An 18,371-nucleotide genomic window follows, 5' to 3' on the forward strand; every position below is an offset into this window, starting at 1 on the left:
ATGACCCTGCCTCCAAACCCCTCCTGACATGTTTTAAAGTCCCTGAGAGGCAGGATCTGCTCCCTATCATAAACAGCATCCAGTCTGGCTCCCCATCTGATGTGATCTCTCCTAAGCGTTGTAAGGGAGTTTTAGAAGGTATGACTGATCAGATTGAACACCTTATCACCTTATCTTTTCAGGAGTGCTATGTGCCAGATGTATGGAAAACGGCTCAAGTTATTCTCTTGAAGAAAAAAGCTACCATGCATATTTCCCAGCTACAAAATCTTCGCCCTATTTCCCTTCTCCCTTTCTGTGCGAAAGTGGTAGAGAAGGTAGTAAATATACAAATTATGAAATTTGTTGAAGAGAACTTCCTTCTCCATTCAACACAGTCAGGGTTTAGAGCGGGCCACTCTACGGAATCAGCGGTTCTCTTCTCCACAGAATGTCTGAGCCAACTAGTAGATGAGGGGCAGACGGCAGCATTGGTTTTACTTGATCTAAGTGCAGCCTTCGACACCGTGCTGCACTCAACGCTGCTGTCTCGCCTCTCAGACATGGGAGTGGAGGGATCTGCACTGGAATGGATAAAATCCTTTTTAGAAAACAGGAGCTTCCAGGTGCATTGTCCCCCTTATAAATCCTCCCTTAGAACACTCAGACATGGAGTTCCTCAGGGCTCCAGTCTGAGCCCTACGTTGTTCAATCTTTATATGGAGCCTTTAGCTCACATTGTGGAAGCTTTTGGAGTGGATATCGTCACATATGCTGACGATACCCAATTAATAATTAAACTCACTCACAATCAGGCAGAGGCGGCCACTAATTTTTCAAACTGCATGCTCTCTGTGGCAGGGTGGATGAACAACAACTGTTTGCCCCTTAATGGCGACAAAACTGAACTTCTAGTGGTTGGTAAATCCCCCTCCGCCTGGTCGCAGGCCTGGTGGCCAACGGAACTAGGGGTAATTCCCCATCCGGTGAAGTCTGTCAGAAACCTAGGGATCATGTTGGACACGGAGCTTTCCTTTAAGCATCAGATTAGCAAAATCACGGGAAAATGCTTTGGAATACTCAAAACACTCCGTAAAGTTCTCGATCTCCTCCCCATCAGTGCTAGAAAAACACTTATTCATGCCTTAGTCACGCCTCATTTAGACTATGGCAATGCTCTTCTCCTAGGCCTTAGCAAAAAAGGTATCCACCAACTGCAGTGCGTCCAAAACGCAGCTGCGCGACTGGTGCTAAACCTCCCACGCAGAGCCATCAGGTAAAATGGCACTATCTGAACTCCATTGGCTCCCTATTGAGGAGCGTATTAGGTTCAAGGCTCTCTGTTTTGCTCATTGCATTGCCCAGGGAAAAGGCCCTGGCTATTTGCGAAACCTTCTTACTCCCCATCGCCCCATTCGTAATCTTAGATCTGCCGGAGCAATGTTGTTCCAACTTCCTCGCGTTCGCAGGACCAAGATGGGAGGTGGTTCCTTTAGGTTTCTAGCCAGCAAACACTGGAACAGGCTTCCTCTTGATCTACGCATGGAGCCCTCCGAAACAAGATTCAGATCAAAACTGTAAACTCACCTATTCCCACGTAAATAATAGCCTTTTATTTCCAGTAATCCAGGCGTGCCCCGGACCTTGGTCTTTCGAGGAGCAGCAGCATCTGTCAGCGCGGGGACACACTGTTCTAGTGTAACCAGGCGCTTTAGAAATGGTTTTATTATTATTATTATTTAAGACCCAATCGTGCCGGCGAGTGCCTGATTGAGAAATGGCCGCGGTGCGCAAGGGCTGGGGGTCAGACATGCCCTTGTAAGGGGGTCCGGGGTGGGGTGAGGCTAAAAATGGGAGGCGAAGTAATATGGAAATCTCCGTGATTGGCTAGAGGTTTGCGCATGGATGTTAATGCAGCATGAAGTCAAGTGTGGGCTCAGTTGTAATCGAGCGGTGCCCTTACACTGTAACCATCCAATGTAATTTATATCATTTTCGCTAAACTTTCTGTACACTCATCTGGATGAGCTGTTTACCATCTACAAACACAAATAACCTTAGCATAGTTGCCAAGGTTTCAGATTACTCTGTGTGACATTTTCATAATGTCAGTGTAATTATGAGTGACATTTCAACGACTGAGTGACATTTTCTCACGAGCAAAATCAAGCAATGAAGACGAGGAAAACATATAAATATCAGAAATTACACTAATTTGAGAAACTTCAAGTTAGCTGCTGCAAAGCATAAGAAATAATTTAACAACTTTCATGCTTCTATATATATGCTTATAGAGCGCCCAAATCACCCCATAAGTGTATCTCAGCGCTAGGACCGCCTAAATGAGCTGGTGAGGACTGATAAGAACAGCGAGGTTTTCAACAGTTTTCTGAAAGCCAGGTAATCCGTGCATTGAAGCAAGTGAAAAGGGAGTTGGTTCCAGTAGTGTGAGGCCAGATGGTAAAAGGACTTACCATCTTGGCGTTTTTTTTTTTAACTTGGAGCAGGGATTTGGCTCCGGAGCGTAGAGAGGTCTGGAGGGAACGTAGTTACCAAATTTATCATTTAGGTAGCTGGGGCCTAGTCTGTTTACGGCTTTATATGCCATACAGCAGATTTTAAATTTGATCCTTTTCCGTAATGGTAACCAATGTAGTTTTTTGCAGCAAAGGGACGGAAGTGGTTCTTGGGGGGACATTGGTCACCAGTCGGGCCGCGGTGTTCTGGACCACTTGGAGTCTGTTTACAACTTTCATTTATCAGACACTAGCCAAAATTGTGGGAAATAGAAAAAGTGGTCTGGAAGATGTTCATAATTTAATTATAATCAGTTGAGAGACTGAGACTGCAGCTGGCGACATGAGCAGCAAGCACGGCTGCATTGGAAAGCTGACAGTGGGAGGCACTCATTTAGGCCATGAATAGATAATGGAATCTCCAAAGCATACTTTAACCATTTGTGAAGTGAATAGCGGATTTGTTTTTGTTGAATTTAAAAAAAAATGCTACGGGCATTAGAATGTTAAGCTGCACCTATTTAACAACCAGGATGACACCTGAACAAAAGCATAGCTGATAGCGCAAGGCACTGAGATGGATCCAGCTGGAACTTAATATAAAAAACTTGCTCACCCAAAACACAACAGTTGACTGGAATAAGACATGGTGCTCTTATTCGGTGCCCCTCCTGGACCTGAACCAACAAACAAAGAAACAAACCAGCAAAAAAAAGAAACAAACACACACACGTCAGTGGTCGTGGGCCCAAGCTCACAGTTGGAAAAACAAAAAAAACAAAAAAAATGTACTTGGAAGTCTCTGCATGCAGCCACAGTAAAGCTTTTGTCTGCTAACTGCCTCAATGCTGGACCACGTCGCACTGGTAACTCTGAGACTCTCAAGGGTCTTCAGAACTTGGAAATAATTTGTGTTATCAACACACTGACACGCACACTCGGGTGGGTGCAGTGGCTGGTAACTACTTACTGTCGATATTCAACTTTTGTAGCAAGAAACTGTGACTGGGTCAGTGCCTCTGCAAGGCAACAGGTTCTGAGCATGAGCCACCCCCCGCGGCAATCAGTTTGGTGTGCTGTTGCCTCCTTAGGCCAGGCTGGCTGTCCTCAGGTAGTCCTGTCTGTCCTGGCGGAGGCTGCAACCGGGTCAGTCATGACTCCATGATCACGCCCACTCTCTCTTAGATCGCAATAATTGAATTGACCGTGGGCAGCTGCCATAACAAGATATTACAGCAACTGTGCAGGCTGCCGGGCCGGTGTGAGCAGTGCAGGCAGCGCTGCGAGCCGAGCGCCATAATTGTTGCCTTCACCGTCCACAAACCAGCAGCCAACCACCTTCCTCACAAACTCCCTGCTCTGGCAGCAGGACGTTACATCCCCGTGGTGACAAGGCCACACTTATGTATCAGACAACCTGACCGGGCCTCATGAAGTCAGGCTGTCTGACTCACAGGTGCATGGCGCAGAAGGAATCCTGATGGTAGCTACATTGTAGCAGCAGTGAGCCTGCCAGGAGCCTTAGCTCAGCTGCGAGATCACAAAGACTGCTGGAGCAGCGCACGCAGGTCACAGGCGACGCGCTGCCAGCTGCCACATACTCCATAACGGTTTGAAGTGCTTCATTGACACAAACAGCTGAGACACTATGCACACGCGTGACAATGCATTTCAGAGTGGTGATGCGGAGCACCACAGTGAAATACGTAATCCTAACACCTGATGCGTGGTACTGGGCAGGACTACCTTTGGTCTTTGGTCAAAAATGATTTTCCAAGCATTTTATGGAGCAGAGACGACATATTGGTTTCTCAAAATCACCATAAAAAGTCAAGGTGAGATAAATTCGAGGTCGAAAGTCTGAGGTTAGTTGTTTTTAATTCGGAAATGTTTCATGGGAACAATGTTGACTGAACAACATCTATCCAAGTGCCAACTTTTAAAATGACAACACTGAATCTTCGAGAACATATGCACCACTAAGGTAAGATCAGAATTTGTGAGTTTTTTGTACAGTGTCTCAAATATTCCCTAATGTTTGCACTTACAGAATCTAGAACATACAGTACCTTACGGGCATTTGGCTGGCAGTTTTCACTCAGCCACTTTGAGTATATCGAAAGGGAACGATTGGTGGTCAAATCTTCACTCAGAAATCCCATACTTTGTGCAAAGATGGATGCTAATGAAGAAAAACAAAAACACTAATTACAATACACGTTTACATCATAAGGATTTAATTTATCTTTGGCGTTTTCATTCGGACGTCAGCATGAATATTAGTGGAGCGAGGCAGACATTCGAGTAACGATGTCTGGCAGTGACTTCGCAATTATAATTCTAATTTTAAAATGATGCAATTACCATTATAGTATATCAATGCTGGCTTCTGGGGAGAAAACAAAAAGAACCATTCAAAGATTACGTGAGCAAAATGAGGTCCTGGTTAAGGTTTGTAAAGACAATAATTTAAAGCAGAAGCAGTTTCTGTAACATTTTTATATTAGTCACAGAAGTAAGCCCTACACTCATTTCACCTCAAAATGGTTCTTCCTCAAAGCAGCAATACGCGATGCATTAACAATGCCTCTACGTTTAGTTAAGCTCATCATGGATTATATGTTAGATGATGTAAACCAAACTATACAATATAATGATAGTTTAAGTCAGAGAGGAGGTGCTTGACCATACAGAGGGATAATACAGCCATGCTAGTGCCTTTACGAGGTCAATGATCTCATAGTGGACTTCCAATGTCATATCTAATGAATAATTGAGTGTATTGCATGTCAAACAACATATAGGTTTCCATCCTTCACAGGGTTCAAAAGTTGTTCGAGATCAGGTTTGAGTAGCTCATGGAATTTTGTTTAAGGTCTTGCTTTAGCGGTCTCACTAGACACAAGCATCAATAGAATATATAAATAGAAACATACCTACCTATATACATGCATAGAGGGGCTTTGGGTCAGCTCTCTTTATCCATCTTGAGGTGTTCAACTGTAATTAACATTTTGCTTCAGCCCACCACTCAATACAGCAGGATGCAATGCAAGCCTGGTTCTAGCAGATGGGCCAGGTCCACCCAACCATGACCTTAGGCTCTCCCAGTCAGTAGGAGAGGCCATGTGTACTTTGTTTACATTATAAATCAGTCAGGGGTAGCATTGTCAACTTTCCAAAAGAAAAATACTGTGCATTTATTGTAATTGTAAGTGTGTGCAAAGGCCTGTAGATGATACTAAATAGTACTATAAATAAAATCGAATGTAATTCATTTGTAACATGAATTTTCTATTTACTTTGTTCATTTGTCAGGAATCATCGCAGCTCTATAACACATATAAAGTGTTTCCATTTATATTTGCTGTTTGATGTGTGTACAGATAAGGGCATAAAATACTGGCTTTAGGTGATTTTGCATATTTTTATACCAGCAAGGAGATGAAAAATAACACATTTTAAAGTGCATTGTTTTTTTAATTACTGTTCTAAGTATGCACTGGAATGGGGGAAAATGCGTTCTTTAGGTGATTTTCTCTTTTTTGGTACTGGCTGAGGCATTAAAATATTCATGTTTTGACATTGTCACCCCCCCCCCCCCCTTTTTATATGGCTGACAACAGATTTGTAAGTGAGCCAGTCACATTAATGTGCATCTTTTAGGACTACCAGAGTGGTAAAAAAAAGACCAATGGAAACTTACGTTGAGGCGCACATACATAACTTATTTCCTGATTAATGAGTCGGTGACTGGGGACACTGCATTTAGAAAGAACATAAGGACATAGGTTCCTCCCCCACCACTCCCAAGTACACAGGCATGGCCAATAATGATACTCATGTAGCTACTCAAAGACGAGATTAGACTCCTGCCTGTGTCCTAGAACATGGGAGACGTCCGGCAAGAGACTTCATTTCTTCTTTGACTTCACACACAAGATGCAGAGGCTAACAAGCATCGTCAAAGCCAATAGTTCTGAATTGGCCACCAGCCTTCTGGCTTTGTTTTGCCATGGTTTTTGCAAAACCTGGTTTGGGAATATATAAAAATTTAAAAAATCATCTGCTACAGGCAACAAATCTTTTTTTGTGTCACAAAAAAAAGAGAAATCACACATTACCATAGCACTCCCTGGCATTGAAGGCAACTACTTTTTGTGTGAATGTGTTCCTTGTGAAAGGGTAGCATGCTGTAAGCTGTAGTGAAGTCACCACGTAGCTGAAGAGGGCTAGTACAATGCCCTCTAAGGCTTACTGGAGTGGGTGGAAGAAAAACGTGAATGACACCAACCACAGACTAATGTATGCAGTCTGGCTGAAACCCCTATAAGTAGCTATGCTATACACATTATTTAATACAATCAAAAGGTCTTGGTTAACACATACCTATAAAATGTAATCAGTCTGGCATTGGCTGCAAGCCTTTTGCCTTTGAGAAAGAAACAGACAAAGAAAGCAGGCAAGAAGGAAACTGAAAGAAGGAAGGAAAGCGAAAGATGGAATGAAAGAGAAAGAAGGAAGGTGATACAAGGAAGGAAGGCAAAAGAAGAAAGGAAGGAATGCGGAAGAAAGGAAGGAATGCGAAAGAAGGCAGGAATGCGAAAGGAGGAAGGCGAAAGAAGAAATGTTGCATACATGGAAATAAGGAGTGTGTTAGTGGACTGCACTACACTAAGAGTGCACTTTAAACCCAGCACATCATTCTTTCACATCTCAAACCAGGGGAAATTGTTCCTGGATACTGAGTCCACTGGCCAGAATGACCCTATACTTCATTGTTCATATGCCTGTTAGAGATGCAGGGTTGATTTTCAACAGGCATTACTGAGGAAAGAGAAGAGAGCCTCTTCCACGGGATGCAAATCAGGAGCAGGAGTTCAAGTGCTACATCAGTCATAAACATAGATGAAAGCTGTAGGTACCAACCGCCACTGCTGCATTCCAGTTAGGTAGTGGTTGACAGCCTCAAGTGATGCCTGTTGGTGACATCTGTATTAACAAGTAGGCAGGTGTAGATTTAATTTGGCCAGGCTGATCACCACGGTCTGTTAACGCTGTTTTGTCTGCTTTGGTGCCCATTATATCATGCACTTGCTCACCATACTTACATTGCTTATGGGTCTCGTATATTGTTCTTTTTTATTTATAACTGTTGATTAATTTTTATGCTCATCTGTTTATTATCATATCACAATATGAAAAGGTTCTTTTAATCTATATATTCGTATAAAGTTTAGCGTCATCATATATGACTAAATGAATTGTAAGCAAAACATGATAAAATCATTTCCCTTCATTTTTTCTCCCATTCCGTCACTAATCACACAACTGTTTCCCACAAAAGCTGTGAGAATTTCTGTAAAACATTTTTTTAGCTGTCTCAGGGAGAAAGGATCCTTTTGATTTCCAAGCAACTTGTTGTTTCTGCATCAAGGATACTGACCAAACACACTGGATTCTCATAAACAGAAACTGCTCTTTGTTATATCCTATACTTCCTAGTCCTGGCTGCCCAGCCTGCATGAGTATGATGTCATAGAATGTTGGGTGTGTGTGCATGCTTTGAATGAGTGATCAGTTGGACTGAGTGGGGCTGAGCAGCAGGATGCTGCTCCCGGTGGGGCACCCTGTACCATCTTACCTGAATCAATAAATCTACTTAACTACATCCCTGGCTCCTGGCCTACATACAACGACAGCACTTTCATCAGTTACAAAAATGGCGACGATTTTTAAAGAACCACGCGTGAAGAGCCTAGAAATTACACAAGGAACTTGAGAAGATGGCCAGAGTCTGAAAACAAGCCTGGAAACTAAGCCTGCGCAACGCCTTGGATGCCCCACCGGTGTCTTTTACAACAGACAGTCCACAGAGGTATGTGTTGGGCGTTAGACATTAAGTGGCTTGAGTGGCTTGAAACCTGCCTACAGTACATTTTCGTGTTGATCTTAAACCAATCTACATCATTGGAAATGCAGCAAACCGGCTGTGTAGATTTTTGAAACCATGCATGGATGTTGGAAAATTGACTGGGTGAGTGCATTTTAAAAGCATTCTGAAATCGGGGGCATGAGTCGGGTCCCGTGAAGTGTTTGGCAGGATGATGTCAGATGATCATCTGAACACTAAATGAAAAACAGAGATGCTCGGAGTTGCACCCTAAACAAAAAGAATTTCACGCTCGCATTTAGGTTGATGTGCTGTGACAGTCGGAGTGCAGGACTGACTTGTAGCAGAGGAGACAACGGAGAGAAATTGTGCTTTCGTGAGTTTATCTAAGGGCATCTGGAAGTCGGGGGGGCATCCCGAGGAAGTTTGGCAAAACTTCATATTAACAAGGAGGATAGGTGAGCCTCGCGCATTTACTTAGAAGCTGGCTTGTATGAATTGTGACGGACTGATTAGCATTTAAAAAAAAAAGAAAGACCAAGACGTGAGTTAAATTGTTTTCTTTCAACTCGATGCATAAATTTTACCGTTTCATGCGCTATTATTCAAGAGATTAAAACGAACTTTGGCAGAACGTGACTGAGCAAGTTTGTGATGATTCAAACTTACATGAACGCGTGGACTGGAACTTCGGAGCGAATTCTGCAGGCCAACATTCTCCAGAGGATTCTGCTTCCACCACACTGTGATCCGTAGCACGTTCGGCGTGAGTTGCCAATTATTGTCGTCATCACGTGGAAGTCGTCATGGTAACGTTCGGAATGTAAAGCTGTCCGGCCTACCTATCTACGGCATGCCGGGTGCGGCAAACTAACGGAGAAAACGTCCGAATGCGGAAGATGCCTGTGCGTGGTCTGGGAAATTTCAAGGTGACTGCTCCTGCTAGAAGGCGGTGGCGCATGAGCAACGAACTGTGGTATCTTCCAAAGTGATCATTTTCCAACACTTGCACCGCGCTATAGTGACTCGTGATAGTCGATCTGTGGACCCATACTTTGAACTAATGAATTGCTTCCAGCAAGCCTGATTTCTAGTTTTTCCCTTTCACCTTGCGGGCTGGAAGTAAATTTATTTTGGTGCATACTATTAGTAAATTTAGGACGTGCCACTCATGTGGTAGTGAGTTATACGTGTGTGCGGCAAAAGTGAATGGTACGTGTGAGTGGTATGGAAGGTTATTTTGCCTTGTGTGTTGTTTTATGTCGTTCTGTGAATATTCCGGTATTTGGTTGTGCTAAGTTCGTGAGTGAATCTTCAGTGCGGAGTGATTGCACAATGGATATGTGCATATTTTATCTATAAGGTACACATACATTTCCAGGTGTACAGTGTTTTCTTTTGTGCTAGTACCTTGTCCATTTCTAGATGTAGCCTGTGTAGTATTTATTTTGTTTTGCCTCGCACATCATGGTTGCGTTGGCAGTGTCCCTCGCACGTCATGGTTGCGTTGGCAGTGTCCCTTGCACGTCATGGTTGCGTTGGCAGTGTCCCTCGCACGTCATGGTTGTGTTAGGAATGTGTTTTGACTCGCACGTCAAGGTTGCGTTGGCAGTGTCCCTCGCACGTCAGGGTTGCGTTGGGAATGTCTTTCACACGTCAGGGTTGTGTTGGGAATGTGTTTTGCCTCGCACGTCAAGATTGCGTTGGCAGTCTCCCTCGCACGTCAAGGTTGCGTTGGGAATGTCCCTCACACATCAGGGTTGTGTTGGGAAGGTGCTTTGCCTCGCATGTCAGGGTTGCATTGGCAGAGTACTCAAGAATTAGTGTTGTAGTTGTCGTGTGCATTATTTTTTATCTTTTGTCTCGCACGTCAAGGTTGCGTTGGTAGTGCACTAGCTATATAAACTGTAATGTTCGGCATGCATTAAATTTTTGTTCTCCCTTACAAATCATTTATTGTGCGTTATTACATCTATACTGGAACATGTGCACGTTTTGCTTTTTCTTTTCATGTTCTTTAGCAGAGGGAGATAGGTGTGTTGTGGTGTTCTCCAGTGTGTACTGGGTAAGTGTGTGGATTGCAATTTCTGAAACTTTTGCAATTTGTTTTGATTGCACCATACCTGAAACATGTGCAGTTTTTTTAAATGTGACCTTACATGTTTCGTTACCATTCTATATTGAAGAACACAATTATATATGCTAGTAATGGAATGTGATATTTTCATTCAATTTGCTTCTTGTTGTTTTAATTGTTTCTAAAGGAAGGAGATACGTTATATCCTATACTTCCTAGTCCTGGCTGCTCAGCCTGCATGAGTATGATGTCATAGAATGTTGGGTGTGTGTGCATGCTTTGAATGAGGTTCTTTTAATCTATATATTCGTATAAAGTTTAGTGTCATCATATATGACTAAATGAATTGTAAGCAAAACATGATAAAATCATTTCCCTTCATTTTTTCTCCCATTCCGTTACTAATCACACAACTGTTTCCCACAAAAGCTGTGAGAATTTCTGTAAAACATTTTTTTAGCTGTCTCAGGGAGAAAGGATCCTTTTGATTTCCAAGCAACTTGTTGTTTCTGCATCAAGGATACTGACCAAACACACTGGATTCTCATAAACAGAAACTGCTCTTTGTTATATCCTATACTTCCTAGTCCTGGCTGCCCAGTCTGCATGAGTATGATGTCATAGAATGTTGGGTGTGTGTGCATGCTTTGAATGAGTCATCAGTTGGATTGAGTGGGGCTGAGCAGCAGGATGCTGCTCCCGGTGGGGCACCCTGTACCATCTTACCTGAATCAATAAATCTACTTAACTACATCCCTGGCTCCTGGTCTACATACAACGACAGCACTTTCATCAGTTACAAAACACTTGAAGGCTCCAGGCCGCCTACTTTCGGATTTTAGGCAAGCTACAAATATAATGCGCCATTCACAACAGCTGGCTTACAGTGATAATGGTTATCAGCCAAGATTAGGTGAGAAGGAAATTCACATAATGCAAAACGGGGTCTGCTTCTATATAATTTACTATTTTATCATTGACAACAAACAGGTTTCAGTTGTAATATTGTTGCATATTCTCTGCACTTTTAATAAAACCTAATAAAATGCAAGGTCAATGTTTTTGGGTGAGCTCTCCTGAGAGAAAGGGTTAAAGGAACTCCCCTAAACATCCATGACTCTGACCACTAATGTTACCTCTTAAATGAAACTACCTCTGGGTAAGTTCAGTAGGGGATCGTGGGAAACCACCTGCCGGGTCTGAATGGAAACTGCAACTCCCGAAGGCCAAGGGAAATCTACCAGGTGTGCTCAGGTACTCCGCGATAGAGCAGAGCATTGGTTGCTAAAGTGCGATTACGAAATTGGGAGTGTGAGAAGTAGACACATGTTGTGAAGGCTGGATAAGATACAGTGAAAAAACAGAAATCCTACACCATTTAGAGGGCTGTTATGAAGATGGGGTGGCCCTTTCATGTTATGTTTGCCTAGACTTGGAATGGGGCTGAAATGTACATTCAGCAATTTTAAAGGCTGTAACAATCATGTTAAAAGACCAGGCATAGCTCAGTAATTCAGGCGAGAAGGGGTCGGGAGATCTTTTTGCAACTCTTCAGGACAAGGGGTAGCCTTAAATACTTCTCTTCTTAATCGCACAACACAAAAGAGGAACACGAAAGGTGAATGGGAAAGGCACCTGCACTGCAGATGATTAAGGGATATGGGTGCAGCTATGTAGCATCTTTGACATCTGCCCTGCATAACTCGGGTGTTAAAACAGTCCTTTTCTAGCAAGCGTCTCACCTGGCACCTTAAAAGCGCTAAGGTGCCTTTTGTGCTTGTTATAGGTTAAACAAAGTTTGATGACTGATTACCATGTATGGAGCCAAATGTGAGAGCACACAGCCAATTGAGGTGATCAGTAATATGGCACAACCGAACTCAAACTAGATGATATGGACAGTCAATCTGAATAGGCCTACTGAAAGTCTGCGTGCTAAAGCCTTGAAAACATGGTAGGCCAGATTCTAATAGCTACCATGTGCACCAAGATTGTGTGAAATCAATGTAAAGTTTACCAAAGTTTGGAGGTCTGGAGACACTTGGGCTTATCGTAGAAGTCACTCACACCAATTCGGAGCGAATGAACACAGAGAGCTCTGACTTTTCTTGCTTTCAAAAACAAAGGAAAAATGTGTTTCTATCATACATTCGAGTTGATTTGGTCTCCTCTTTTTATTACATTTGTTGATTTGAATTAGCACCTTTCTTTTCCCCTCATTTTCAATTAATGTCACAACCATATATGCATAGGTTGGACACACGTTTGTACCGTAAGCCTTTTTGCTAAGGACAGGTGGGGCACGATACCGGACGTCAGCAGATAATTGCCCCTTACCTACTATAACCACTTATGGTGTCATGTGTTCTTCCTAATCATCATGCATCCCCCTTTTAGATAGGGGTCTTGGGGTTGTGATCTATACATTGTATTTCCTCTGCTCAACATAAGCTAGTTGATCGATCTCTTTCTGGGTGACTTACAGATTTACACATTGGCTGGTCTGTTTCAAGTCATTATTAATTCAAACACTGTTAGATATGTCTTTTATGTTTCCCTACAGGTATTACCGGTGAATATACTGGTTCTACATGGATCACTGGTGTTGTATTAATAATTTCTTTACACTTGAAACATCATAACTTTCACACCAGTAGCCCACTCGAGATCCTTAAGAAAGCCACAACACTCAATAGGTCACTGGCTGAAACATGTTGATCTGAGCATACTACGACAGGATCTAATGTTTTCTGTCGTACTTCTTGTTTTTAATCCTAGCACATGTGGCTAGTTTTACATTACTTTACTTCCTGCACTGCACCCCTCACTACACTCTGTCAGCTCACAGTGGGTTTTAGTAATGACCCCTCTCATGAAAACATCCCTGAGCTCCTCCCTCACAGCTAGGGGGTTGAAACCCGCATCATGACTAGGTTTCATGATGCGAGGAGGATTCACAGTGATGAAGCATGCCACCTCTGGTGGGTGAGGGAAACTGTCCTCTAAAAAGGGACGCCTTCTTCATAGCCAGCCTTTGTCGTCCCCCAGCAACTTTTTGATAGACCAGAGGGTTCTTGTGAGCTTTGTTATTGGAATTGGGTGTGTACCCTCACTGGTCTTTAAAATCCCCTCTGGCCCTCTGTGTGTGGACACGTTTTTCAACACATGCCATGGATGGTAAACGGTTCAAAGACACCATGAGGAAGAAAATCTTCATTTAAAGAAAATGTGGGCACCACAGAATAGTTCCTATCCATCAGGGAGGTCTTTAAGCTGTATGTCATTGGGTAAACAGCTCCAGCAAATTTGACCTCACCAGGAATACTCAAACAAACGGCAGCGGATATAAAAGCATCTGAAGACAGGCCGCCATCTGATGAAGATTCTCAGATCGGTGAATAATTTACATTTCTACATGGTTAGTCTACTTGATACACACACAACAACTAGGGCAATCCTATGGTGCAAAGTGGAAGGCCAAATTATAATTGGAGGGAGGTAAATCTGGACGTAGTGCGAATGGCTTCCAAACACAGGCTGGTGTGGCCGCTGCCATATAGGAAAATGTGAGTGACATGGAATGTGAGAAAGTGGCTCTGTATATACTGTTCCCTAATAGGTGCAGGGTGTACAGAGTCCACAGTCCCCCAGAGGCTGATAGAGGTCAAAGTCAGGTATGACCTTACTCTCAAAGGTAGTAGCTTGGTCGAGCAGTAAGGCAGTACCAGAGGACAGTGTAAAGCATTTATTGTACACACTCAGTCATCAAATGGTTTCACACACTCAATAACTGAACTCTAGGCCAATGATTTATATATATAAAATATATGCTTGTTTTATTTTTAGAACCACAAAGGGAGTAAAAATATACTTTCTCAGAATGAGAGGTTGAATATAAATACTTTTGTCTTAGGCAATAAATTTGTGTAAACAGTCACAGTTGGTTGCAATAAACAATCCTATTTCCTAAACATAACAATGCATTGAGCTCAATGGTAAATTCAGGTTATTTGTAATAAATTACTTTTCAGATTACTTTTGGAATTCCAGGTCTGGCTCCTAGAACCAGCCTGGGGTCAGTATTCAGAATCAAGTGATGAAAGTCGACTTAATAACTGTAATGATTTTTAAATAATATTTGGCTATTTCAAAAGTTAGCACTTAGAAAATATTTCACAGAAAACATTCAATGGATCTCTATGGCAAGAAATTCAAATCGCAGGTAGAGTACTTTATCGTTACTTTAGTAATCCAGGACTGGGTGCCTAGACCCAGGACTGGGGTCCTTATCAAAAGCAGGTAAGTAATTTCGTTTGCAGAAATGGTACGATTTTAAAAGAATATTTCAAATTTGCAAAAGTAGACACTTAGAAGAAATTTCACAGAAAAGCAGACAATGGTTTCCTATGGGAGAAAAATGAGTTAGAGGTAAGTATAGTTGTGAACACTTTTCAGAGTCAGGGCTGGGCACCAAGATCCAGCACTGGGAGCTCACCTAGGAGCAGGTGAGTAAATTCGTTTTTGTCACTTGGCTGATTTTTGGTGAATTTTTGCAGTTTTGAAAAGTTCACACTTAGAAGATTTTTGAAGAAAAAGTCAGTCAATGTTACCCTATGAGGAAAACGAAGTTAGCGGTTTAAGGGTAAGTACTCGACTGGTAGTGTTGAAATTCCGGGCATGGACTCAGGGGTCCCCCAGTGTCAGGTAGGTACAGTTGGTTCACCCTCAGCGGTTTCAGGACGGCCGGGTGCAGAGAGAGTTGGGCCCAATGTTATCCTATGAGGGATAGGGGGGCCTTGGTTGGTGGCTGCTGTCTGGCAAGCCACGCGGCTGTGGGAGCTGGGCTCCTGGTCACTTACTCAGGGCAAGTGGGGACGTAGGTTAGTGTAGAGAGTGCACTGCCAGGGCCACTCGGGCGGCTGGGTGCAGGGTGCTTTTGAGCCTTCGGGCGCTCAATGGAAGTCAATGGGAATATTCCGGTTTGGAAAAAGGCTGCAAGCTCGGGGATGAGGATGCTTCAGATGCCACCACCACTTCGAGAGGTAAGTGGGGTAGTTGTAGGTTAGGTGGGTACCCCGGGATTGGGCACAGGGGGCCGCAGGGCGCCGGGTGCAGGGGTGCCTTTTGATGTCGGGAATCTTACCCTCTTGTTGATCGCGGTTGGGGTGGCACTCTGTCCTGAGGCTGCAGACTTCTTCCGGAATGTCGAGGGGGGTCCTTGGGTGCCGGACTCGGGGTCACAGTCGCCGTGGGGTCGTCCTCAGGGTCTTTGTTCACTCCGGCACTGGCCAGGCTTGGCTGGTGCAGAGTGTGCTGGGTTCGCGGTTCCGGGCTGCTGCCAGGGGTTAGAGATAGGTTTCTGAGTAGAGCCTCTACTCATGGGAGTCCCAGGGGCCTTAGAGTTCAAAGGTAGCCAGGTCCTCTGGGGTTTTTGAGGTTGCTGGCCACAAGAGATGCCGCGCTGGAGCAGGAGCAGGTTCGAGGGTCGACAGGCCGGTAGGGCTGGGGCCAAAGCAGTTGGTGTCTTCCTCTTTTTAGCAGCTGCAGGGCAGGTCTTTGTTCTTCTTGCTCTTCTTGTAGTTTCGAATCTGGGATCTGGGGAAGGAAGGTTCAGGGGGCCCCTAAATACTAGATTTAGGGGCGTTACAGGTAGGTGAAGGCCAGGGACCAATGGGTCCTTGTCCTGGGGTGGGTACACCCCCTATCCTGCCTCTCTCCTGTGGGAGGAGGGCAGTAGCCTAATCCTGATAGGGTAGGGCCTCCCATCTTCAAGATGGCGAGAGCCCGGAGATGTGCTTCACCTCGCCTCCCCCACCTGAGGGGTGGGGTGGGCAGGCTGGCACATCCCCTGTCCTTATATGGGGTTTCCGGCCAAGCTTCCTGCCAGAGTGGGGGGTGCAGTGGCCTGGGGAAACTCCAACTGGCGGCATGCCTTTGAAGCTTCCCTTTGCTCATCCTGGGGGAGGAGATTTCTCACCTCACCCAGGATGTGCATTGTTGCAGGCCCGGGAGAGCAGGGGCTCTCCCACCCAGGGGTCCAGCAACGTGTCTGCTGTGTGGCAGCCTGGGCAGCCTCAGAGCAGACGTGGATTGTAGGTTAGCTGTAAGGGGGCATCTCTAAGATGCCCTCTGGGGTGCTTAGTACATTAAATCCCACACTGGCATCAGTGTGGGTTTAATGTGCTGAGAAGTTTGATACCAAACTTCCCAGTCTTCAGTGTTGCCATTATGGTGCTGTGGAGTTCGTGTTTGACGAGCTCTCAGCACCATGTACTTGTAAAAGGCAGCACTGTACTTACAGTGCCCAGGAATGGACCTGGGTACTGTAGGGGCACAGGGCTCCTGCTCCTGTGCCCACACCATAGGCATAAGGCACCCAGCCAGAGGGGTGGCTGACATATGCCTTGGCAGTATAGGTAATGGGCATGGCACACAGAGATGTGTGCCATGTCGACTCTTTGTTTTGTCCTGCACCCAGACACTCAGCCTGCAAAGGCAGTGTGTGTGTGTAAGGGTACAGGGCCTCTAAGGGTGGCACAATGAGTGCTGCAGCCCTTAGAGGCCTTCCCTGGTCACAAGGCCCTGGGTACCTAGGGTACCATTTACCAGGGGCTGACATGTGGCCAGGGTTTGCCAATTGGGAGTTTGTGTGTTTTAAGGAAGGAACATAGGCCCTGGGCACCTGATTGGCAGGAGCCCAGGGCACAACAAGGAAAAGTGCATCAGCTATTAGGCAAAAAAAGGGGGGGGTTACTGCAACAGAAACCCACTTTCTCACACAAGCCCCCCCCCAGCCCAAAGGCCAGGAGACTTCTGCCAAAGCTGGGAGAGTCTACCTAGTCTTTCAGGCGAGGAAGAGTTGGGGAAGTGGTTTGAAAGTTGCAGGGCCTACTCTGCCTTACATCCTTCTGCCTAGGTCAGTCCCTTTGGGGAGCTGGCCTGTCTTATTAGTTTCAGGACCTAACTCCCAAGGCTCCTCTCCTTGTCTTTTACTGTCCTGGTCCCATCTTTCTATTTTGGGTTTAGAGGTGTATACCTCGGTAGTTTCTAACTTAGCCAGGGCTAGGCCCAGCTTACCCACAGAGGCTACCCACAGCTTGAGCAACCCCACCATGACCAATAAGGTCAGGGGGCCTGACTTGCTATTTGGCAGGGGGTTAGGCCACCATGCCAAGGATAGGGCTGCCATAAAGGCTAACACCCAGCAGAGGCTGCTGACAGCTGTCAGTGCCCAGAACCACACCTTTAGCTCCTGACTGGCAAGTGAGGGGGCTATTTTATAGTTCTCTTTGGGTCCTGGCTGTTGGTCTGTTTGAGGATAGGGGGTCCCTACTCTTGGTAGGGAACACCCCTCCTCTACCCCTTGTTCTGCCACCTGAGGAGCCACTAATTCAGGCTGGACAGTTGCCTGACTAGTCAGGTCTTGCTGTTGGCTAGGGGGGGCTTTACCAGTGCCATTGTGGGAGTTTTCCCTTACTGGGATAGAATCTCCCTGGCTCTCTGGACCTGTGGCTAACAGTTGCCCACCTTTCCTACCCTGTTTCTTCTCACTCTTTTGGGACTCAGCTGCACTGACTGCAGGTTGAGCCCCCACAGGTTCTTTGGGTGAGGCCTGGCATTGGGCCAGCACCTCTCTTTGGCTCAGTTCCACATCTAAGTGATCATTCCCCAAGAGACAATCAAGGGGGAGGTTTTTACTGACTATCACTTTCCTCCATCTAAGGGACCCAGCTGTGGCTAGGGGCACTATAGCCACAGGCCTAACAGTGACTCCCCCTGGGACAGTTCTTACCCTTCTTGTTTCCCCTGAGACATATTGGTGTGGGAATACCAACCTGTCATGTACCACAGTGTGACTGGCACAGGTATCTCTCAGGGCAGTGGCTGGGATTCCATTCACCAGTAG

General features: G+C 45.0%; 1 protein-coding gene across 1 annotated transcript in view; it reads right to left on the minus strand.

The window, feature by feature from the left end:
- The window catches only part of AGA (aspartylglucosaminidase), a 182,938-nt gene that overhangs the window by 101,327 nt on the left and 63,240 nt on the right, over positions 1–18,371 (minus strand). The window contains exon 4 of the mRNA XM_085641874.1: positions 4,565–4,677. Within this exon, the coding sequence (XP_085498000.1) occupies positions 4,565–4,677 (113 nt within the window). The remainder of the gene's footprint in view (positions 1–4,564; positions 4,678–18,371) is intronic.

The sequence above is a fragment of the Triturus cristatus genome, chromosome 2_2 (assembly GCF_964204655.1).
Source record: "Triturus cristatus chromosome 2_2, aTriCri1.1, whole genome shotgun sequence".
Classification (NCBI taxonomy): Eukaryota; Metazoa; Chordata; class Amphibia; order Caudata; family Salamandridae; genus Triturus; species Triturus cristatus.